The sequence below is a fragment of the Cetorhinus maximus genome, chromosome 15 (assembly GCF_964194155.1).
Source record: "Cetorhinus maximus chromosome 15, sCetMax3.hap1.1, whole genome shotgun sequence".
Lineage (NCBI taxonomy): Eukaryota > Metazoa > Chordata > Chondrichthyes > Lamniformes > Cetorhinidae > Cetorhinus > Cetorhinus maximus.
The window spans coordinates 101,329,820-101,355,547 of NC_135893.1; the positions used below are offsets into that span (position 1 = coordinate 101,329,820).

The 25,728-nt window shown below is 40.9% G+C and overlaps 2 protein-coding genes across 8 annotated transcripts in view; both read right to left on the reverse strand.

Moving 5' to 3' along the window:
• lyrm1 (LYR motif containing 1) overlaps window positions 1-25,728 on the reverse strand; it is an 862,750-nt gene that overhangs the window by 88,264 nt on the left and 748,758 nt on the right. The window lies entirely within an intron of this gene.
• The window catches only part of mrtfba (myocardin related transcription factor Ba), a 290,981-nt gene that overhangs the window by 21,096 nt on the left and 244,157 nt on the right, over window positions 1-25,728 (reverse strand). For all 7 annotated transcript variants that reach the window (XM_078559102.1, XM_078559106.1, XM_078559104.1 and 4 more), the window contains 4 exons: window positions 21,819-22,003; window positions 14,100-14,231; window positions 9,381-9,628; window positions 8,384-8,540 (listed from right to left, as the gene is read on the reverse strand). In XM_078559102.1, the coding sequence (XP_078415228.1) occupies window positions 8,384-8,540; window positions 9,381-9,628; window positions 14,100-14,231; window positions 21,819-22,003 (722 nt within the window). The remainder of the gene's footprint in view (window positions 1-8,383; window positions 8,541-9,380; window positions 9,629-14,099; window positions 14,232-21,818; window positions 22,004-25,728) is intronic.

Consider the following 25,728-nt stretch of genomic DNA (forward strand, 5'->3'; position numbering starts at 1 on the left):
TGGAAAGAGAAACGGTTAATCTTTCCGGTCTGTGTGATCCACAGATGCTGCCAGACCTGCTGAGTGTTTCCAGCATTTTCTGTTATTATTTCGTATGATATGTTGCACATATATTCACAAACATGCCTGAACATCATCTGCCACTCACTGAATTGGTGCATTCACAGAATGTACATCCATTTTAACAACAGCTTGGCGCAGGAATACTATTGCACATATTTCTAACTAAAATTGGTGTGAGATCAGAAAACATTCCTGACAGATGAAAAAAAAACCACAAATCAGTCACACAAAAGGCAAGTGAGCTGATGAATCATTGAGAGAGCGACATGCAGTAAACAGGTACTTTGACATGTTCACAAGCTGAGGAAGGCATTGGCCTATCTAAGCTTTTCTATCCAGATGGGCCTTAAATATTTCCAGAGTTGTATGTCATAAATCACTCCACTAAGCGGCCAGAGTTTCTTATCTTTATAAGGGCTGACTCACATTTCTCTACATTTACTTTGTACAATAGGATAACCCAGGGATGGAACAAAAGCATTTCCTTCTGAACTGAACTGGATACTCACATCTTATAGAATCATAGAATGGTTCCAGAACAGAAGGAGGCCATTTGGCCCATCATGCCTGTGCCAGCTCACTGCAAGAGCAACTCAGCTAGTCCCACTTCCCCGCAACTCTGCAAGATTTTTCTCTTCAGATAATTATCACCATTATGGGGAGGTGGTGGCGTAGTGGTATTGTCATTGGACTAGTACTCGAGATACCCAGGGTAATTCCCTGGGGACCCAGGTTCAAATCAAAGTGTGCAGAGGGCAGTTAATAAAGCATACAGTATCCTGGGCTTTATTAGTAGGACATAGAATACAGCAGCAGGGCGGTTATGCTGAGCTTATATAAGGTACTAGTTAGGCCTCAACTGGAGTATGTGTCCAGTTCTGGGCACCTGTCAAGAAAACAAGAAATTGTAATATTTTCCTTCTGGAAATAACCCTGGCATATTTTCTTACGTACTGGAAGTCAGGCTGTAATTGGATTAAGATCTAGAGTGACGGCAAGGGTCTAAGGTCAACAGTGAGAAGTGGTTTTGATACGCTAATGGACCAAGAGGAACTTCAATCAGAGTTTTATATAAAGCAATAACAGGAATAGTTTTGAATTGAGTTGTTTTAGTTCAAAGGGGGTTATATGTAAAAAAGTGTAAGGAAGTGAGGTAAAGATAGGGCGAGTTTGTTTTTACAAGTCTAAGAGCTAAAGTAAAGAACAACTTAATCAATTCTGGGAAGAAAGCATTTCTGAAGAGACTGGTTGAAACAATAGGGAGATCAAAGGGAAGAAACGCGTTTAAGGAAATACTGAAGCCTGTGAGGGGGTAGCTGCTTAGATCTCCCAGAAGACAGCAGGATAGCTGGTCAGAACTCCCAGCAGACAGTGTGAACAAGGCCAGAGTGAAAGAAACAGTTGCTGTCAGCTTCAGAAGATACTCCAAGGAAAAAGAACTGTGTGGTAAAAATTACTGGGCTTCTATAGATTCTAAAATCTATAAGGATAGTTGCTGAACAGAAAAGGGGAAAGGTTAGCTCCGAGGGTAGTTAAGTTAAGATTTGTGGAACTGTTTTAAAGTACTGTTTACTGTGTGAAGCCATTTGTGTGTTTAAGTGTAATTGTGTTTTATTTGTTTTTCTCTATTCTTTTAATCAATGTTTACTTTACTATAAAATCATCATAAGTAGTAGGGGACATTGTTTCCTGATTTCGGAACCACACCTCATACTATACAAGTTGCAAAAACTGTTTTGGCAGCTGTTTCAAGTTTCCCTCTGGGATTTGAGTGGCTCAGCATTTACCATCCGCCGTGCCATACCACATCACACTATAGGAAAAATGTGAAGGCATTGGAGAGAGTGCAGAAGAGGTTTACAAGAATGGTTTCAGGGATGAGAAACTTCAGTTATGAAGATAGACTGGAGAGGCTGGGACTGTTCTCCTTGGAGAGGTGAAGGCTAAGAGGAGATTTGATAGAGGTGTTCAAAATCATGAGGGGGCTGGACAGAGTAGATAGGGAGAAACTGTTCCCACTCGTAAAAGGATCAAGAACGAGAAGGCACAGATTTAAAGTGATTTGCAAAAGGAGAAAATGAGATGCGAGGAAAACTTTTTCACTCAGCGCGTGGTTCGAGTCTGGAATGCACTGCCTGGAAGTGTGGTGGAGGCAAGTTCAATTAAGGCATTCAAGAGGACATTAGATGATTATCTGAATAAAAACAATGTACAAGGATATGGGGGAAAGGCAGGAGAATGGCACTAAGTCATAATGCTCATTTGGAGAGCCGGTGCAGAAACGATGGGCTGAATGGCCTCCTTCTGCACTGTAATAATTCTGTGATCCCACCACGGCAGATTGTGAAATTTGAATTCAATAAAAAAAAATTGGAATTAAAAGTCTAATGGTGACCATGAAACCATTGTTGATTGTTGTAAAAACCCATCTGGTTCACTAATGTCCTTTAGGGAAGGAAATCTGCCGTCCTTACCTGGTTTGGCCTACATGTGACTCCAGACCATAGCAATGTGGTTGACTCTTAATTGCCCTCTGAAATGGCCTAGCAATCCTCTCAGTTCTCAAGGGCAATTAGGGATGGGCAATAAATGCTGGCCTAGCCAGCGACGCTCACATCCCATGAACTGAATAATAAAAAAAATTAAGATAAAAGCAAAATACTGCGGATGCTGGAAATCTGAAACAAAAACAAAAATAGCTGGAAAAACTCAGCAGGTCTGGCAGCATCTGTGGAGAGGAAGACAGAGTTAACGTTTCGAGTCTGTATGACTCTTCATCAGAACTGTTCTGATGAACAGTCATACGGACTCGAAACGTTAACTGTCTTCCTCTCCACAGATGCTGTCAGATCTGCTGAGTTTTTCCAGCTATTTTTGTTTTTGAATAAAAAAAAAATTGCTCCTTTTCCCATTCCCCTTAAATCGGTGCCCTCTGGTTCTGATCCTTCTGCCAATGGCAACAGTTTCCCCATATCCAATCTGTCCACACACCTCATGATTTTGAACACTATCAAGTTTCCTCTCAACCTTCTCTTTGCTGAGAACGACAGCTCCAGCTTCTCCAATCTATCCGCATGACTGAAGCTCCTCATCCCTGGAACCATTCTTGTGAATCTTTTCTGCATTCACTCTAATGCCTTCACATCCTTCCTAATGCGTGATGCCCAGAATTGGACACAATGCTCCACTTGAGGTCGGACCAATGTTTTCTAAAGGTTCACCATAACTTCCTTGCTTTTGTATTCAATGTCCCTATTTATAAAGTCAGGATCCCATATGCTTTATTAACTGCTTTCTCAACCTGTCCTGCCAACTTCAACAATTTGTGCACACATACCCCCAGTCTCTCTGCTTCTAAACCCCCTTTAGAATTGTATCCTTTAGTTCATATTGACTCTCCTCGTTCTTCCTGGCAAAGTGTATCACTTTACACTTCTCTGCATTAAATTTCATCTGCCATGTGTCCACCTATTCCATCAGCCTGTCCTATACCCTCTTGAAATCTATCGCTATCCTGCTCACAGTTCACAATACTTCCAACTGTGCCATCTGCAAATTTTGAATTTGTGCCTTGCACACCCAAGTCTAGGTTCTTAATATAGACACATCGACCCCTGGGGGACCCCACTTCCCACATATACCTTCCTCCGGTCTGAAAAACAACCGTTCACCACTGCTCCTTGCTTCTTGCCTCAATTTGCATCCTTACCTCCCTCAGTGTTCTAGGATGCATCTCATCTGGTCCTGGTGACTTACCAACTTCAAATACCTAATCAGTACCTCCTTTTTAATCAATTTTCAGTGTCTCAACGACTTCCTCTTTCACTATGACTTGGGCAGCATCTTCTTCCTTAGTAAAGAAAGATGCAAAGTACTCATATAGTGCCTCAGGCATGTCCTCTGCCTCCATGCACAAATCCTCTTTTTGGTCCCGTCCCTAAACATCTACACTCCTCCCGTTACCATCCTTTTACTGTTTATATGCCAAAGAAGATTTCTGGATTTCCTGTCATGTTAGCTGCCAGTTTCTTCTCTCTTTGCTTCTCTTATTTCTTTTTCACCTTCTCCCTGATCTTTTTATAACAAGCCTGGTTCTCACTTATTTTATCAACCCAACATCTGTCACATACATCCATTTTTTGCTTCATCTTACTCCCTCTTTCGCTATCAAGGGAGCTCTACCTTTCCCCCTTGTGGGAATGTACCTCAACTGTACCTGAACTCTCTCCTCTTTAAAGGAAGTCCATTGTTCCACATGTATACTTCTTCAATTTCTCTGATAGTGGACTGAGCTATAGGAATTGTTATGCTGCTTTAATACACAATTAGGTGAACATACAGAGCAACAGTTATAATCTGATTTACCTTGTTCAATTGGCAACATTTCACACAACACAAAACTAATGCTCCACTCTGCATCTTCACTTCAGTGGGTCATTTTAATTAAACAGAATAACTCTGCTATATACTATCCTACAGCCCAGGGCAGATTCTCCATTCCCTGCCCTCTCCTGTTTTTTGAACCTGCCTTTTGAAGTCTGACTGCTTGTGCAGTGCCCTGTTATCCTAAAAGCACCTCTCTCTCTCCATTTTATATCTCTCTCTTCACAGACAGAGATCAATGGGTTTTCTAATGCAACGCAAGGGGGAAAGAGGGTGGCATAATGGTAATTTCACTGGACTAGTAATCCAGAGGCCCAGGCTAATGCTCTGAGGATAGGGATTCATGGCAGCTGGTGGAATTTGAATTCAATTAATAAATCGGGAATATAAAGTCATTCTCAGTAATGGTGACCATGACACCTATCATAAGATTATTGTAAAAATCCATCTGGTTCACTAAGGCCCTAATTATGTCGTCCTTACCAGATCTGGCCTACATGTGACTCCAGACCCACAGCAATGTGGTTGACTCTTAACTGCCCTTTGAAATGGCCGACCAAGCCACTCAGTGCTCAAGGGCAATTAGGGATGGGCAACAAATGCTGGCCTTGCCAGCGATGCCCACATCCCATGAAAAAGATAAAGAAAAAAAAAAGTGAGAGACATAATTTCTCAATTACTTAGTGTTTAGTGTCTAACTTGAGTTTTTGACTAGATGCTATTTTCTAACCTAGTGACAACACATGTCTGTTAAAAGAAACTACAATCATTTCTGCGGGAAAATGGTGAAAGCATCTAGAAATAAAGCAGTTTATTATACACATTCATTAATGCTTGGAGTTTTGAAAATGTTATATGGATAAGGTAAATTTATTACTGAAATAAATGCCTTCAGTTTTAACAGATAAAGCAGCTGACTGCTTTTAAATGAAAGCAGCAGTTTGTCAGGACTATGCCTGAAATAAATGTATAACTTATTCAGCAGAAGACAGTGGATGTTGGAAATCTGAAATAAGAACAGAAAACGCTGGAAAATTTCAGCAGGTCTGGCAGCATCTGTGGAGAGAGAAAGAGAGTTAACATTTCGAGTCCATACGACTCTGCTTCAGAGCTGAAGAGAAGCAGAAATGTGATGGATTTTATACTGTTGAGAAGGGGGAGAAGCAGGTGCAGCAAAATAGAAGGTCAGAGATAAGTGAGAGCTGAGGAGAGATTGACAAAGATGTCATGGACACAAGGCAAAGGGAGTGTTAATGGTAGTGTTAAAGACTAAAGAAGGTGCTGATAGTGTCATGAAGGTAAGATAGCAGAATGTGTTAATTGTAGAGACTGCATAGGCTAAGGTTGTTTTCCTTAGAGCAGAGAAGGCTGAGGGGGGACCTGCTAGAGGTATACAAAATTATGAGGGACACAGATAGGGTAGATAGGAAGAAACTTTTCCCCTTAGCGGAGGTGTCAATAACCAGGGGGCATAGATTTAAGGTAAGGGGCAGGAGGTTTAGAGGGGGTTTGAGGAAATAATCTTTCACCCAGAGGGTGGTTGGAATCTGGAACACACTGCCCGAGAGGGTGGTAGAGGCAGGAACCTTTACAACATTTAAGAAGTATTTAGATGAGCACTTGAAATGCCATAGCATACAGGGTTACGGGCCAAGTGCTGGAAAATGGGATTAGAATGGATAGGTGTTTGATGGCCAGCATGGACATGATGGGCCAAAGAGCCTGTTTCTGTGTTGTATAACTCTATGACTCTATAACTCTAGAACAAGGGTCAGTGCTCTGTGAAAGCAAAACTTAAGAACAAATGACAGATGGCCCTGTGGAGTGGGCTGGTGGGTGGGGGAGATTAGATTAAAAAGGGGTCAAGATGAAGGAGAGTGTTCATGGTCTGACATTGTTGAACTCAATGTTAAGTCCAGAAGGCTTTAAAATGCCTAATTGGAAGGAGGTGCTGTTTCTCCAGCTTGTGTTGGGCTTCACTGGAACACTGCAGCCAACCAAGGATGGACATGTGGGTATGAGAGCAAGATGGTGAATTGAAATGGCAAGCAACAGGAAGGTTGGGGTCATGCTTGTGGACTGAGCGAAGGTGTCATCCAAAGCGGTCATCCAGCCTGCGTTTAGTCTCTCCAGTGTAGAGGAGACCACATTGGGGGCAGCGAATACATTAGACCAAATCGAAGGAGATGCAAGTGAAGCGCTGCTTCAACTGAAAGGAGTGTTTGGGGCCTTGGACGGTGAGGAGGGAGGAGGTAAAGAGGCAGGTGATTCTGTGATTGCATGGGAAGATGCCATGGGAAGGGGATGAAGAATTGGGGGTGATGGAGAAGTGGACCAGGGTGTTGTGGAGGGGAGGGTCCCTACGGAATGCTGACAGGGGGATGAGGGGAAGATGGTTTTTTACTACAAACTACAAGTTTTACTACATTTCTACCTCTCTTCGGCTCTGAAGAAGAGTCATACGGACTTGAAATGTTAACTCTGTTTCTCTCTCCACAGATGCTGCCAGACCTGCTGAGTTTTCCCAGCATTTTCTGTTTTCATAACTTATTCAGTTTGTACAAATCAAATTTAAAACCATCAGGCCACAAAACATTCAGATATGCCTACAAAAAAACACTGCCCCGACCCTACCAAGGGCCCAGTGTCAAAGGTTCTCTAATTAACAGTTTGATGGTTAGTGGTATAGGTGGCAAGAACCATGTAAGAGTTAGATGCTGCAATGGGTGGGTTTTATGGTCTTTTTGAATGGATAATTTAAGATGGGCCAAATAACTTTTCTAATCTGTAATTAGCTTGTGAACAGCCAGTGTCATTACAACATTACCAAAATCATACCTATTTATTTTAAACTTGAGTATTCATGCCAACACAGCTTAAATATATAATTTTAGTGGGATTTACCTATAAAATCTGTAATAAAACTAAAAGAGATACAGTGAAAATATTAACATTTGAATAAGAGAAAACTAACAAGCAAATTAAACATATACTTATTGACTAAAAGCATACAGGAGGTGGCAGCACTGCACCATTGTAGTATATATGCCATTGCAGTTGCTAAGTAGTCTGCTTCCCAAAAATCACAGATTAATCATGTAGGAATGAAAGTAACAGTTTCTAATCAAACATGCATGCAATGGGAAACAGATGTTGAAGTTAAAAGCACAGCTGACAAGACCACTCTGAGACAGATTTTATGCAGCTTCATTTACATTGCAGCGGTTAATCTTTAGACAAAGAGGATAGAGGAAGTGTGGTCCTCTATCAAAACAGTATAAAATAACTATCATGTGAATACAGCAATTATCTGAGTACACATAAATGACATCTGAGAACTTTAATCTCTCACGGCAGACCACTGGTTTCTTCATTTTAGATGCCAATGTCTAAATTCAAAATGAGCTCTGTTAGCCCACTTACCCTGATGATGCAGATGGTGCCATTTTGAAAGGGGGCTGTCTAGGTTCCCACAGCATCTGAATGATTCAGGCAATCAGCCCTTTTTAATAAGCAAGTCGGAATCCTGTGACATACATAGGGCTCTGATTACCCGGTGATCGGCCTACTCATTGCCTGATCCCCACATCTGAGGGTTGCTGCCAAAAATGGACACAGACCCCACCGTCTATTTCTAATCCCTTATGTCTATGTAGTGCTTTCTGCAGTGGCTTGATGGAGAACTGATGGGGCTGTTGTACTAAACCAAACCAGTTCTTGTGGCAGTCCTGGGATTGGAATAAACTTCTAGTATGGATGAAATCCAAATTCTTGTTTATCTAAATGAATTGGCAGTCCCTAACGCAGTTTAAACTAATTAGAAGCTCACTATATATACAGACACTGGAAAAAACAAAATACACAATTGTACTTCTGGCTGTACTTTTAAAAGTAGGGAAACCTATCTTATGCATTTTTTAAATAAAAATATATCTACCTTCATGTCATCCAGATTAGGGGGAAGAGTTCCCAACTTCCTGCATGGTGCGTTGTTGTGCCGTGTGACATATGACGATGATGATAACGTTGGTGTGCAGTTAGCCAGAGTAGTGGATGTGGTTATGCTGTTGGTTGTCTGGTTATCATCAGATGACCTGGGAATAAAGGAACAATAACTGATGTTAATTAATACTTGTTAACTCAGAAAACATCCCAAAGCTGTTTCTTTGTCTTGCGACTAAACCAATTCTTCCACCACAACCTCTTCTTGTGAGTAACACATTTGGCCTCAGCATCCCTTGGCTTGGAAGAGAATGTCAATTGGGAATCCCACTTCAGAACTCCATCCACCTGCTGGAGAGAGTTCACATGTGGAAATGGAGCAAGAACGGAGGTTGGGTTTGGCTGTTACACTTTTCACAATTGCAGCCTGTTGCTCCTTGCTCTCTAAACATGTGTGTATATTAAAAGTAGTCACTTGGGCAATGTACTGGAGAATCTGTCGCAGTCCTTGTAACTATACTCCAACAACAGTTTGTCCCAGTCACTATAACTATAGCCCAGTAAAGATCAGTACTATCATGAAAGGGTGAAAATGGCAAAACAAAAATGGGAAGACAAACTTCGGGCTGCCAAGTACCAAGCAGTGCTTGCACTACTGGGAAAGTCAGAGCCGCACAACCTCTAGGAAGCTGTGCGCACTCAAGCGCTAGATTATACCATAACAATGTTCAGTTGTAATGAAAAAAAAAGTTGCTTTCATCTTATAACAAAATTTGATTTCTGCAGGTTCAACTTCAGGAAGAAAAACAGGATTTTCTTTAGCACAATGGGAGCGAAACATTGGGAGCCAAACGTAAACTCCAAGATGAACAGGAAAAACCTTTGAACACGCACGAGTTAGACACTGGAGAAACAACGCAAGGCCAAAAATTGTACAACACTTTCAGAGATTTGAAAGGGAATAAGGGAATCACCTGGGTTGTGCTACATACTTTGGTGGTGCAGGGAGAATGGCCGGATAATTGTAGTGTTGCTGTTGTTGACTCAGGATCTGCAGCTGGAGGAAAAGCTGCTGCTGTTGCAGGAGCCGGGAGTAGTTTGTATCCATGGGAAGTTCAATTTTCTCATGTTTCTTGTCTGGTGGTACGTACTGGTGATATTTCAGCTGCTTTACTCTGGGTTTCAGATCCTTATTTTTCTTGCTCCGATTCTTATCATTTGCACTTTTGGGTTGGCTTTGCTGGTGTAAAATTGATGTAAAAGACTTCAATTCCAGATTAGTGTCTAAGCATTCACAAACAAACCTTGATCTTAACTATAATATATATTTCTCACAATAACTGTTCTCCAGATCACAGAATTGTCGAAGTGCATGTTATGTTATGTACTGTATGTCTTGTTTAGCTTGCCGTACTTTGCAAGCCATTGCATTTTGGTTTTGTTAATTTAGTTGCCGAAGTAAAATAAATGAAAGCACCATGTTCAAATCGGCAGTACCAGTATTAAAACGCAGGAGATGGCCATTCAGCCCATTGTGTCAGAACAGGCTCTCCGAATGAGCAATTCATTTAGTATCATTTCCCTGCCTTCTCCCTGTTAACTCTGCACATTCTTCCTTTTCAGATAACAGTCTAATTCCCTTTTGAATGCCTCTGCTGTATCTGCCTTCACCACACCCTCAGGCAGTGCATTCCGGCCATAAGAACACAATAAACAGGAATAGGCCATTCAATGAAATTACGGCTGATCATCTACTTCAACACCATTTTCCTGCACTATCCCTATATCCCTTGATGTTTTTAATATGTAGAAATCTATTGATCTCAGTCTTGAACATACTCAATGACCAAGTCTCCACAGTCCTCTGTGGCAGAGGATTCCAAATACCCTCTAAGTAAAGAAGTTCCTCCTCATCTCAGTCCCAAATGGCCTGCACCTTATTCTGAGACTGTGTCCCCTGGTTCTAGATGCCCCCAGCCAAGAGTAACATCTTTCCTGCATCTACCCTATCGGGTCCTGTAAGAATTTTGTACATGTGAATGAAATCACTTCTTATTCTTTCAAACTCCAAAGAATAAAGGCCCAGTCCATTTAATCTTTCCTCAAAGGACAATCCCTCCATCCTGGCAATTAACGCAGTGAGCCTTTGCTCCAGGTATATCTCTCCTTCGGTAAGAAAACTGAATCTTCTCACAATTTCCAGGTGCGGTCTCACCCAGGCTCTATATAATTGCAGTAAGACATCTTTACTCCTGTACTCAAATCCTCTTGTAGAAGGCCAACATACCATTTGCTGCCTTAATTGCTTGCTGAACCTGCATGTTAGCTTTCAATGACTCATCAACAAGGACACCCAAATCCCTTTGAAGTTTAACACTTCCCAGCCTCTCACCGTTTAAGAAATACTCTTTTTTTCTGTTTTTCCTACCAAAGTGTATAGCCTCATATTTCTCCACATTTTGTCTATTGCATTCGCTGCTCCCAATGCGGTTTCCTCTACATTGGAGAGACCAAATGCAGACTGGGTGACCGCTTTGCGGAACACCTTCGGTCTGTCCGCAAGCATGACCCAGAACTCCCTGTCGCTTGCCATTTCAACACTCCACCCTGCTCTCATGCCCACATGTCCGTCCTTGGCCTGCTGCATTGTTCCACTGAAGCTCAACGCAAACTGGAGGAACAGCACCTCATCTTCCGACTAGGCACTTTACAGCCTTCCGGACTGAATATTGAGTTCAACAATTTTAGATCATGAACTCTCTCCTCCATCCTCATCCCCTTTCCGATCCTCCCCCTTTTTTTCCCAATAATTTATATAGATTTTTCTTTTCCCACCTATTTCCATTATTTTTAAATGTATTTCCATCCATTGTTTTATCTCTACCTTTTAGCCTATTTCGATCCCTTACCCCCACCCCACCCCTACTAGGGTTATCTGTACCTTGCTCGTCCTGCTTTCTACCCTTAATGTCACCTATTATTACATTCCTTAGATAACATCACCACCTTCAACACCTCTTTGTCCTTTTGTCTGTGACATCTTTTGTCTATCTCCACCTATCACTGGCCCTCTATCCAGCTCTACTTGTCCCACCCCCCCTTAAACCAGCTTATATTTCACCTCTCTTCTATTTTTCCTTAGTTCTGTTGAAGAGTCATACGGACTCAAAACGTTAACTGTGCTCCTCTCCGCAGATGCTGTCAGACCTGCTGAGTTTTTCCAGGTATTTTTGTTTCTGTTTCGGATTTCCAGCATCTGCAGTTTTTTGCTTTTATCTCCACATTGTATTCCATCCTCCAAATTTTTGCCCATTTGCTTAGCCTCTCCAAATCCCCTTGGAGCGTCATTGCATCCTCCTCACAACTCACACTTCCATCTAGTTTTGTATCATCTTCAAACTTGGAAATATTACATTTAATCCCCACTTCCAAATCATTGATATAGAGATTGTGAATATCTGGGGCCCATGCACTGGTCCATGCGGTACACCACTAGTCACAGCCTGCCAACCTGAAAATGACCCACTTATTCCTGCTCTCTCTTTTCTGTCCGTTAACCAGTTCACAGTCCATGCCAGTATATTACCCCCAATCCCATGTGCTCTCATTTTGCTTACTAACCTCATGTGGGACTTCTTTAAAAGTTTTCTGAAAATCTAAGGGCAGAATTTTGCCGTCGGCGAGCAGGGGGCGGGGCCCATTCACCGACGCGTAAAATGACGCGGGATGACATCGGGCGGAACCCCTGACGTCATCCCGGTCCATTTAAATCAGGGGCCCGCTGACTTGTCAATGGCCAATTGAGGCCATTGACAGGGTCATTTAAACAATTAAAGGACCTGCCCGTCCAACCTTAAGGTTGGCGGGCAGGCCAGGAACCCCGGCGGCTAATAGATAAAACAAGAAACCTCATCCAACGGCGGGATGAGGTTTCATGCAGGGTTTTAAACATTTTAATAGTGTTAGTATGTAAATTATGAACATGTCCCATCTCATGTGACATTGTCACATGAGGGGGACATGTTAGGGAATTTTTTTTCTATTTTTAATATTTTTAAATGTGTCAGTGATCTCCCTGAGGCAGCGCTTTGCCTCAGGGAGATGTGCGCTCTTTCATGTGCATGCGCGAAAGAGCGCACTCTTGCTTTTGGGGAATCCCTGTCCCCCGCCCGCACAGGAAACGCATAGCGCTTCCCGCCGGACGTCATGCTGGACAGGCCTTATTTGGCCCGCCCACGTAAAATGGCGGTGGGGCCCGCTTCTCCAGCGGGGATCGGCTCCCCGCCCACCGGAGATTGGGTCGGGCCCTAAATATACCACATCCACTGGCACCCCCTTATCTATTCCGCTAGTTACATGCTCAAAAAAACTCCAACAGATTTGTTAAACATGATTTCCCTATCATGATTTAACCACACACTATGTGAAAAAGCTTTTTCTCATATCACTTTTACCAATTATTTTAAATCTGTGCCTTCTCATTCTCAACCATGTCACAAGTGGGGACAGTTTCTCTCCATCTACTCTCCCCAGACCCCTCATGATTTTGAATTCCTCTATCAAATCTCCTCTCGGCCATCTTTTCTCCAAGGAAAACAGTCCCTACTTCTCCAATCTATCTTCATAACTGAATTTGCTTGGAGTTTACTTAGCATTAGAACATACAGGGTGAAATTCATCCCATTGATGAATTCAGTGAAACACTTGCTGTATTTACAAAATGAGAAATCGCCCTTTGTACTGTTACCATCTTTTTCATTAACATTATTGATAAGAGAAATTTTACCCCCATAGTGTGATAGTAGGAAAGCCATTAACTAAAAATGATGGTCCACTTTTCAAGCTGAGCATACATGTGTAAGGCATTAGTCCACACACTCAGAAGTAGGACTCCTGCACTTGGAAAAATGCATTGAGATTTTTTTTTTAAGCTTACCAATTATTTTAATATACAATTGGATATCTGAAAATGGTTAAAGATTTATATTTTGAAAGAGTGCAACCACATTTGCTAGCTGTCAATAGTTGAAAACATGTACCAAAACTGTACCACAATTGAGCAGGAAGTGAAGTCTGCACAATTCTGTCATATTGGTTTAATCCTGTGCCCCTGGAATCACACTGTAGGAATGAGATCATTCCTTGTGTCAGGAGTTTTCTCTTGCATCTTTGTTGTACTATGTTGTGGGGTTGTTGTCATGCCATTACTAATCCTCAAAGTGCAGCATAATGCTAACAGTGCTGGCTTAATCTCTAATCTACCAACTCAAGAGAGACTGCTTCCAAGAAACGGTATTATATCAACTTTTCTATGTGTCAGCATAAAACTGCAACTGGAACTTATAAAATGTCTTTGTTATGCTGTCTACTGTACCATTGCTCCCTTTTCTTGTGATCAAAAGTAATTCACCAGGCAGAAAGGAATAAATAAACACAGCTCCAGAACATTAGATGGCATATGGCACACCCCATACAACAAATTGCATTTATACAGCACCCTTATTGCAGTAAAACATCTCAAAGAGCTTCACAGGGACATTAACAAAGAGCTACACAAGGTGATGTATAGATGTACTTGATGCAAATGGAGGTCTGTAATCCCTGCATAGCGCAGCAAGCAGTCAGTATGACTTAACATTCCCAACACAAATGAAGCTGATATTATTCAATGCGAGAAAGTATAAGTGTTTGAGTGAGCCAAAGAGACTTACCTTAATTAGGGTTGGAGCAGGTTTCGTTGAGACAGCTGTACTTGTGGACAGTGTGGTACTTACTGAACGTATACCTTGCTGATCAGGTAAAGGGGCAGGTTTGAGGAAGTCAGGCATTGGCTGTGGGTGGTACTAAAAATAAAAGGGGAACCAGAGGTCAGATTCAGCAATTTGTGATAAGGAGGAAATCTGTATTATCCAAGAGCCACAGTGTACCAATTAAAAATTACTCCATGTATTACTAAAGAAGTGAGAAGTTAGAGTAATCTTTCATTTGAACTGCTGTAGATTAAAGTCATTTTGGAAAAGGAACCTTCTTCTAAATGACAGTAAAATAAAATCACCTTCAATATACATAGATTCAACAGCTTGTCCAATGAAGATTCTTTATATGTTTGAAAATTTGCGCCTTTAAAATGCATTTTCTGTCATTTAAGTTGATAACAGTAAAAAGCTCCAAGTTACTCTGTTTTCTCATTCTTTTGTTTCTCAAAAGTAGCTTATTTTTAAATCAGCATATTCTGTCTCATTTCCCATGGGGCAAACTTTTAAAACTTTTTGAAAGAGATTAATGAGATACAATTTTGAGCCTATGTTAAAACTTTTACCGTAAATTTCAAAATAATTCACATTTCTGCAGCCCGCCTATCAAATTAACCTTTCTCCCTAACAAAAGCATTGTAAAAACAAAACACATGTACAATATTATATTTTGCTTTAAATTAAAATCAATTTTAAATATTGCTGGATGTTCCTCCACGATGTCCCAGAATTAGTGTTCCCAGACCGAAAACCCACTTGTGAAAAGTTAGGTTTTGGGACACACAGGCAGCATTCCTTTGCATCTTAAATTAAATTGGATTTAACTTAATTGGATTAAACTTAAATTTGGAAGTGGGGCTAAATTGATCAAACAATTCGTAAATTTAATCCATCAATTAAATCTAATTCAATCCAGCAAAATAGTCAGTAGCATAAAGTATTCCTGAACCAAGTCATGGAACACTTAGAATTGATGAGCCACTGTGTACCAAGCTGTCACAAAAATATAATAATTCTCTTAATATTATTGTGATTTATTATAAAAGTAGCTAATAGTGGGGTTTGGATGGTGTATGTGTGTGTGTGTGTGCGTGCGTATGGGATTTAATTGAATTGGAGGCAGCTGGTCTGGAGGCTTTGACTCATCAAAAGAAGCTAAGTTTGAAATGCTAAATACGTAAACATGACTAAAGTCTTAGAATGTGAGGTGAGGAGAATTTGCATTTTTAGATAAATCAGGGCAGTTTGAATTTCAAAGAGGATGTTACACCTAGCCAGAGAAGCTGGGCAAGCAGTGTGTTTATTTTTCTCAAAGGTTACTGATAATATTAGCACCATGAAATGATTTATATTATGAGAAAGGTAAAGTTCCAAAGACATATGGAAACAACGGGATTTACATTAAAAGGGAGAAACATGTATAAAGAAGAATGAGGCTGTGTCAGGGAAGGCATTATAAGATCTACCAGAAGTGTGAAAAGCCTCCAATATTTGTGCAATAAGCCTGCTGTCCATAGAAACCGAAGTTGGGAAAAGCCACTTTGAATTCTACTGTCCAGGGTATTGTGTTGACTTGCCTGGATCTGTTTAAATCTATTTTATTTTTTACTGTTGCCTTAACGGGAGTGTAACTGGAAGACAGAATAATTAGGGGTTTTAAGGGTATTATGGTAGTAATTTGTAGACCTATGTATGTGCTTGAAATCTCTTCTTCCGTTAACAAATGTTTAATTTAGTTTTCTCTGAAGTCTTGGTAGACTTATTACTTCTGAATTCAGGGCACGCATCTCGAAATAAAATAGGAATTGCAAAACCGTTGTGACCGTGAGATCAAGTTTCCCTCATGGATTTGATCCACCTGGTACATATCATCTGCTGCATCATAAAAAAGCTAATAGCACCCAACTCCCTCATTTACAACAAGGAGGATTGTAAAGCCACAAAGTAACGTTTTATTAGTAATAATTACAAATATTTGTATTTTTAAACTTGCTTGGAAGTCTCCTCCATCTCCCAGCGTGTCTTGGCCTCTTCGGGCTACACACTGACTGGAAATGAAAGGTCAGGAAAACAATTGGCCGCCAAGTCTTAGCCAGCACTGCTCCAGTGCGTCACTAGGAGGTCGTGAGAGTTATCTGGGGAAAATCCAGCTTCTTATTTTTCTTTGCTATGTGGGGCTATGCAAGGTCAGGAACACAGGAGCCTGCATCCCACCACTTTGTGACACCGTATGTTAGTATTCCTTGGTACTTATAATTATTGCCCATGCATGGAATCTGCAATTTAATTTATACCCAGTCATGGGATATCATACTTGAATATTCCCCACAGTATTTAATAATTTAGGAACACGTTTTCCACCCTTGGCAACATATATTTTTGCAGGTCTATGCAATTTATGAAGATGCTTTTACCAATGTAAACCTCAGGCAGAGCTTTGCATTTTGGCACTGTAGGTATATTAGCCCTCCAGCTGAGCATCTATTATTTTGGAAGTAGCAGATTTACTGTTGAGGGAATAAAACTAGCTCATATAAAAAGGACAAAAAGTGCAGATCTCTAATGCTGCAGCTGCCAAATGTGCCTACCATTCCTTTAAACAAAAAAGACTTAAAATCATTAAGGAATCAGGCGCCTGCAGTACCACAGATCTGGCAACTGGAAAGACTGAATTCAAATACTAATACGAAACAGATGATAGGACATCAGGCGCAGCAACCACTTCTAAGACCTTAAGCTCGCCTTTAATCAAAGCTACAATTCAGAAACCTATGGTTTTACATAACTGGTCACAAAATTTCTGAGCAGCTCTTAATTACATGCAGAATCTAATATGTTTTTTATTTCCCAGAAGATCTGGCAGTTTTCTATTGTTTAAAGCACTTTAATGGAAACAGTTTGCAATGATCATTATATCTCATTGCATTAATTAGGCAATTTAAAGAAACATATTCTGCGATGGAAAGACTTTTCATAAGTTGCAAAGTCTTCCACTGGGAGCGGGTCCGCACTGTTTAATAACATTGGCGCTCTGAGTTTGGCTCGTCTACAATATAGGGCAGATTTCAGTGCACTGGAAGGAGAGCAAGATTAAGAATTTTGGGTCCCATGTGTATTACAAAGTTAGGGGTCTCTCTGAAACTCTGCACAGTCACCCCCATCCCATTCCAATCCATTAAAGCACAAACGTGTAACAAAACGCATGAAGTAGATGACCCAGGATACTCTCACGCTGCATTAATAATAAAGCAAATCATATCACAATAAACCAAAGTGATCCTGCAGCTGTATGAAGCCTGTCTACATTATGGTTTCTATTACTGGGGGCCCTATATTTGACTGGGGTCTCTGGGCACAGGTCATACTGTGCATTAATCTGTCCCTGGCTGGAAATAACAAGTGCACAAGCAGAAGCGTACATGCACAATTGCTCAAAAGTTGGAATAAGGTTAAAGCAATAGTAATCTTTTGTAATCTTTCTGAAAGAGTAATGGCCTGGATAGGGCGTGAGCTTCAAAAGCCCGTGGAGTACACTGGTCTTGCACCAGAAATGAAAGCTAAGGGAGACTTTTATGTCTTCTATCGTTTATAAGCCTTTGTAAACAATGACTTGAATTTTGTCAATGACTCAAAACTGTCAGTGCTTGCTGTCATTACTCTGTAAAACTAACAGCAACCTCTGGTGTTCACACATGTGCAGTTAAATGTGGAAATCTAGGAGCTCCTGTTAGGCATCCTCCACAGGGTGCACTATTGCAGTTTGCACAGATACAAACAGCAAAGAAATCTTTGACTTGATGTGGACTTCAACTTTTTGTGCACTACGATCACTGTTAAAAAGTACTGAAAATGCCTTGTTGAATGAGGTATAACTGAGTTTTTAAACTGTGTACTAAGTCATAATTACCCATGAACAACCCCTCTGGCCTTGAAAATTTAAATTTAGAAGTCTGGAGTGTTATTGTCTCCATTCCAAAATTCCAGAGATTTATAAACTAATAAAAATTATCTTCTGTTAATTATATTTGATCTTTTACTTTAATCTTATGTGCATGTCCCAATGTTTATTTCAATCTCTGTAATATGATTAAAAAGCCAATGATATTCAGTGCTTTTTACTTCCTGATTTGCTGCCTGATTGACTACTCAAGCTGCTTGATGACTTCATTTTCCAGGATGCCAGAGATCTCTTTTAGTTGGCATCAGAACGAAACTGATGTCATAAGAGGAGAAATCCATGATACAGAGCTCACGAGATATTTATGGGAAGCTTTCTTTTAGGTCAGTGGTGAGCACCATCCTTTCACTGCTGACTGCAAAATCCAGGCCAATGCTGTCAATCACTCACAAACAAAAAGGACAATTACACAAAATGCTCTATTATATAGATTTCACACTGTTTATAGTGAGCATATCCAAGTGAATGAATGCAACTGGTCTCTTGCTCATGATAGCCATTATAAGGACCATAATGCTGCAAGTGTGGGAGCTGGATCTCACCTTTATCTGGCTTCTGTTCTCAAGTATCTACCTGACCACTGAGATGGTGGAGCTGGCAGGAAGCAGCAAAACCAGGATCATTTCCAGTGCAAGGTGGCCAAGAAAGTATCTACGATGAAGCGCTCTTTTCAGAGCCACTCATTGCATTGGAGGAAGGACTGATTATTGTCTGCAGAGAGCTGCCCACGTTAGCTTATTCAGCAGCTTGCCTGTGGTTTTGCTCCAGTCTTCACTGAGCTTATTGGCGTGTTTCAAGCTCCCTCCCATCAGTTATGTGTTTCTTTTTCTCTGGGCCCAGTAAGTTTTTTAAAAATTCTTTCACGGGATGTTGGTGTCACTGGCTAGGCCAGCATCTTTCTTGAACTGCTGCAGTCCATGTAGTGTAGGTACACCCGCAGTGTTGTTAGGAAGGGAGTTCCAGGATTTTGACCCTGCGACAGTGAAGTGCCTGTTAGCAGGTCCCCTCTGATTTCAGGATTCTTCCCGTCACACAGACGCTGTTGTGATGCGAGGTCAGGGCGATTTCTAAAGACCTAAAGTAATTGCTGGCTCTCATGCAAGCAGACCTGGAACAGCACTGACCTTTCCCAGTTTTAAACTTCTATCAGGATTGATTTCAACACACCTCCCTGTTTCTGCTGTTGAAAGATCAGATCCACAGAGGTTTCAGAACAGTTAGAAAGATCTGATCAACTTTAATGTAAAGAGCAAATTTAGCGGATTAGAATAATTGATTATTAACACGGTGTGAATTAGCAAGCAAACACAGCTTCTTAAGAATGAAGTAAACAGCACTTGGTATGCTGTAATAGGCAACTCTTAAATTGACATTAGTGTAAGTGAATAATGGTTATTGCTTTTTGGCTGATATAAGGAACTGCCTTTTTTAAAAGCTCGGATGTTTCAAGTGGTGAACATTATATTAAAAAAATGTGTGTGGTGGTAACATTCCAAAGGTTTAGCGCCTGCTGTTGGCTCCATGGGCTAATGTTATGTGACAGAACATTACATGACAGGTCTCTTTACAGGGAAGATTAAAATGCATACTTGGAACCATGCAGGATGGCGGGTGGGGGAAAGAAGTTTAAAAGGGTGCTGTAAAAAAAAAAATAGAACCACATGAAAAAAATATACAAGTGGTTTGAACTGGTAAAAGAATGATCAAATTAATTTTAGGAATTTTCTGAAAGCTAATGAAGGCTAGCTGCTGTGTCAGAAATGAGAATAATGTAAACTATGCAAGAAAAGCTGTGGCAGTTTAGGTTCGAAGATGGGCAAACTGCTCTAAATCTTGCTGCATACAGGGGATGAAGAAATTGAACAATCAAAAATATTAAACCTTCAGGCGACGTACCACAGACACAAAATGGGGACCAGACCTCTTGCTGAGGCACTAACTACCAAGCATCATCAGTAGCAACTTCAAGGACTTGGATCTGCCTCTTTTAGGTACTTCTCTTCTTCAACAGTGAAGATGATGAATCCAGCAGCAGATAGTGCTGGTCTGTACTGAGGTGCATGGGGCCGATGGACATGAAGTGAGATCCACTGGGCTGTCCGGCTTGTGAGCAATTAATTGTACCGTCTGCGCAAGCATCACCTAACGTCCAGACAGCATACGATACAACTTGTATTGGCCATGAAGCCCTTTCATCAAAATTAACTTAAGTGATAAATTAACCTTCTTCTAATTCACAAGGAGAGTGATTGATTTCCACTTTAAAACTTGAGCAGTTTTCATATTGGTGGTGGTGACACCCACCAACAACCAGGTCTCATGCAGCTGAAGGTAATACATGCTAAGAGTTACAAAACCAGACTTCAGCTTCAACATCATTCTAATGAAGCTCAACGTAAGCTCGAGGAATAGCGCTTCAACTTTTGCTTAAGAATGTTATAGCCTTCCAGAACTCAACATCGAGTTCAATAATTTCACTAACCTCTACCTCTATTTTTTCAGATGGCAGCCGTTAGTGATGATTTTGCTATTCCTATTTACACCTCTTCCTGGCTAATTTTTTGTTTCCTTCCTTGTCCCTTGTAACAGCAAATCCCTTTGTCATTTAATCTCTCAAGCCTTCCACCTTATCCCTTTTATTCTCGCACTCCACCCTGCCTTTGTACTTACTTAAAACCTATTACGTCTCTAACTTTTTCCAGTTCTGATGAAATGCCATCGATCTGAAACATTAACTCTGCTTCTCCCTCCACAGATGCAATCTGACCTAAAATCCTGCGGATGCTGGAAATCTGAAATAAAAACAGAAAATGCCGGAAAGACCCAGCATCTGTGGAGAGGGAAACAGAGTTAACGTTTGGAGTCTGTATGGTTCTTCTTAAAAGCTAAGAAGAGGTAGAAATATGATGGATTTTATATTGTTGGAGAGGGGGGCTGCAGCAGGTGGAGCAAAATAGAAGATTCAGGTGTAGCTGGGAGCTCAGGAGAGATTGACAAAGATGTTATGGACACAAGACAAAGGGAGTGTTAATGGTAGTGTTAAAGAGTAAAGGAGCTGCTAATAATGGCATAAAGGTAAGGTAGCAGAATGTGTTAATAGCAGAACAAGGGTCAGCGCTCTGAGATCTCTCCTGAGCTCCCGCCTATACCTGACCTTCTAGTTTGTTCCACCTGCTCCACCCCACCTCTTCAACAATATAACATCCATCACATTTCTACCTCTTTTCAGCTCTGAAGAGTCATACGGACTTGAAACGCTAATTCAGCTTCTGTCTCCACAGATGCTGCCAAACCTGCTGAGTCTTTCCAGCGTTTTCTGTTTTTATTGTAACCTGACCTGTTGAGTAATTAACAGTATTTTCTGTTTTTATGTCAGTATTCCAGCCTCTTCAGTAATTTGCTTTAATTTTAGTGTCACTAAGACCAGAAGCTGATTTATCAGGACTTCCTGCCTTCAGTCTTAGTAAACCTCAGAAATTTTATTTTTATGTCACAATCAAGACCCAGACATCAGGTACCTATTAGCAAGGGCCATAGCACAATATAAGAGCAGCTTCTGTGAAGAGAAAGCAACCTCTATTTAAACCATAGCTATTTAGAAGTAAGATGTGAAATAAAAATGATAATTTCTTATTGATACCCTGTCATCTTTATGTTCAGATTGCTAACCTGCCGCCCCAATTCCCAACTAGGAGCTAGTTCATTTTCACAGCACTCACCTGGATAACGGTGTTCGGTACAGGTGACGATGAGGAAGATGATGACTCAGTCACTTTGGTTTCCCCTGGAGAAGGAGCTGAGCTTTGTGACTCTTGACTCCCGGGCTGCTCTGGAGACAAGGCATCACAGCTGTCATCATCAAATGAGAATGTGTCTAAGGTTTTGGGGTAATGGACTTGGCCAACTGCGAAAAGAAGCACATGTCAGTACAATGTTCAAACACAATGCTTTTGAAATGGATCTGAGAAACCAGGAAATGCTTGTCATTTTATTAGCTGCATGAACTTTTAAAGAAAAACATTCCAGTGCAGAAACACTAAGATAACTTTGCTTACCCACAACTATCTCAAAACTCAAAGTATTGTTTCAAAAGTTATCAATTTTATCCATCTTCTCATCATCTGATTGCATCAGTGGAGCATAAATCTCTCCGCAAACCACGTCCAACTGGCTATCAAATGGTGCACATTTCTCATGTTTTCCATAAATAAAAAACATGAGTGCCTAGAGGTCAAAGACACCATTACAACAGATCTAGGGCATGTTAGTGATTTCAGCCAGAGTAGCAATTGGTTTTCACAAAATGTTTTATGCTGATTGTATATTAATAGTATTTAACTGTATGCAGGTGGTGGACATTAACTGGGGATTCACTTGTGGTCCTATAAATTGTAACAAACAAACTGTGGTTGTTGGGTTAGGAGGTGCATGTTTGTAATAAGTATCTCTGTAAATAAATGCTCATAGAAGCGTGTAAATGTTGGTTTCAATTCTATCCTTCTCTTTATTCTTTAATAGGATGTGGGTGTCATTGGTAAGGCCAGCATTTGTTGCCCATCCCTAATTGCCCTTGAATTGAGTGGCTTGCTAGGCCATTTCAGAAGACAGTTAAGAGTCAACCACATTCCTGTGGATCTGGAGTTGCATGTAGGCCAGATCACTCACGTATGAAAAGTAGATTTCCTTCCCTAAGGGACATTAGTAGGCTTTTACGACAATTGGTGATAGTTTCATGGTCACCATCACTGAGACTAGCTTTCAATTCCACATTTTATTAATGGAATTTAAATTCCACTAGCTGCCAGAGCATTAGCCTGAGACTCTGGGTTACCAGTCCAGTGACATTACCACTACGCCACCATCACCCCATCTTATCCTTCACCACGTTATCAGATCAAGCATTTAGTGATGTTTGGATCATGTGTAAACGCACCAAGTTCAACTGACATTATAACTACACACGTACCTATATTTGAGCAGTTATGTCAGCTGCCCATATAAAACAGATTGATGTGGTTTTCTGTAACCAGTTTTGATGAACAGTGAAGTTATATTAGGTTCAAAATCAAGTCAATACATTTTGTATCTGTAACATGCACGTATTTACTCAACAATGGTTTCTGGAACATAACTACAGAACTCTGGGAGAAATGAAACATTTGTCACGGTTCCCATTCCTGATTTGATGTCCTGTGAATCTTATTGGATGTGTGCATATGTCGGTCTCCTATGAGAACAAGCTCACACTTGGCTTTGCTGCTCTTCCGTGGATGAACAAAATGGCAATATTTACTGTCTAGTTACACTGCCTTGCATTTGAAAATGGCCAGTTGGATGAGATTGCTGAGATGCACTGGCATCTGCAGGACCACACACCAGCATGAGCCATTGCCTTCAACAGAGTGGCAAGTGGAGTGTGGGACAATTGGGACAACAGTATCAGTCAACTTTGGTAGTAACAAGAAATGCTGAATAGTCTGTCTCGAGGCTGAATGAATGAACTTGAGAAATTTAAAACTTCGGATAAATCCAATCAATCTACTTAATTAATACACGTTGCATAATTTTAATCAGTTTGGGTTCATTTTACTATCATTAGAAAAAATCCCATATACTTTTGGGGAAGCTTTGAATGATCTTTGGTAAACAGGAATTAATTTGGACAGTGTGATGCTTTAAGGGCTAGTTCTGAAAGTGCCATATTTTCATTTACCAGGATGATTAGTGTACACGACATTCCTATATTAAACTCATAAGTGAATGCTACATATTTACTTATCCTAACCAGATTTTATCATAGCTATTTTACATTAAGGCAAGAATTTAGTGATGTTTGAATCATGTTTAAACACTCCAAATTCAACTGACATTTTAACTACACACGTACCTATACTTGAACAATTTTGCCAGCTGCCATATAATATGGATTGAAGTAACTGGTCTTGATGAACAGTGAAGTTATATTAAATTCAAGAACAAGTCAATACATATTGCTTGTGTAGCATGCATTCATTTACGCAACAATAGTTTCCTATTTTAGTTTGACTTTTTTTCAAAAACGGGCACGTTGAGTTGGGGGTGATGTATTATCATGGATAGAGGATTGGTTAACAGACAGAAAACAGAGAGTTGGTATAAATGGGACATTTTGGAGTTGGCAAGCTATGTGGAGTGCCACAAGGATCAGTGCTGGGGCCTCAGCTATTTACAATCTATATTAATCGCTTTGGTGAAGAGGCAGAGAGTAATGTATTTAAGTTTGTTGATGATACCAAGCCAGGTGGAAAGGTAAGCTGTGGGGAGGACACAGAGAGGCTGCAAAGAGATGTAGTCAGGTTGACTAAAGCAAGAGGGCAGATGGAGTATAATGTGGGGAAGTGTGAAATTATTCACTTTAGTTGTAAGAATAGAAAAGCAAAATATTTTTTAAAAGGTGTGAAACTTGTAAATGTTGATGTTTGGAGATACGTGAGTGTGCTCGCACAAGGAATGCAGAAAGTTAGCATACAGGTACAGCGAGTAATTAGGAAGGCAAATAGCATGCTGGCCTTTGTCACAAAGGGATTGAGTACAGGAATAAAGAAGTCTTGCTACAATTGTAAAGGGTTTTGGTGAGGCCACTTCTGGAATACTAATGGTTTGATGTCCAAATTTAAGAAAGGATATACTTGCATTGGAGGCAGTACAGCAAAGGTTCACTAAATTGGCCCCTGGGATGAGGGGGTTGTCCTATGATGAGAAGATGAGTAAGTTGGACCTATATTCTCTGGAGTTTAGAAGAATGAGACACAATCTCATTGAAACATATAAGATTCTGACAGGGCTCGATAGGGTGGACACAGAGATTGTTTCAGCTGGTTGGAGAATCTAAAACATGAGGACAAAGTCTCAGGATAAGGGGCTGATCATTTAGGATAGAGATGAGGAGAGTTACTTCACTCAAGGGTTGTGAAGCTTTGAAGTTCTCCATTCCAGAGGGTTGTGGATGCTCCATCATTGAACACATTTAATGCTGGGGAGACAGATTTTTGGTCTCTCAAGGAATCAAGGAATACGGGGACCAGACAGGAAGGGGAGATAAAACCTAAGATCAGCCATGATCATATTAAGTGGCAAAGCAGGCTCAACAATTCATATAGCCTACTCCCGCTCCTAGTTCTTCTGTTCTTGTGTTAAACACATTTGAGGGAATCTTGTGCACTTTAAAAAATTTACAGGAGTCAAGACCATTTCCAGGTCCCGACTCCATTCATTTTAGCAGTGCACTTGCCGACATTATCTTAAGGGAGGCGGCCGACCACCATGTTTGCTATTCAATTCGGGGTGGTGGGAGGGTGCAGGTGAAGGGAGGGTGCAGAGGGTGAGAGGGTGGCAGCTACAAGACTGGGACACAAGAGAGAGCAATGGAATAAAAGGAGATGAGGCTGCCGGTGCCGGAAGACTTTTCTTTACCTCGAGCACTCTCAGTGATAGCAGTTTCCAGGAGAGGCTGCAGCAATGGCAAGTGAGTGCCTACCACTGATCGCAGGCTTCCTGTTTTTGCCAAATAAACATCAGATATAATTGTAAATTTAAAGCTGCTGGGACCTCCCGCTGTGCACTCGCCTCCTGTGAACTAATATTGCAGGG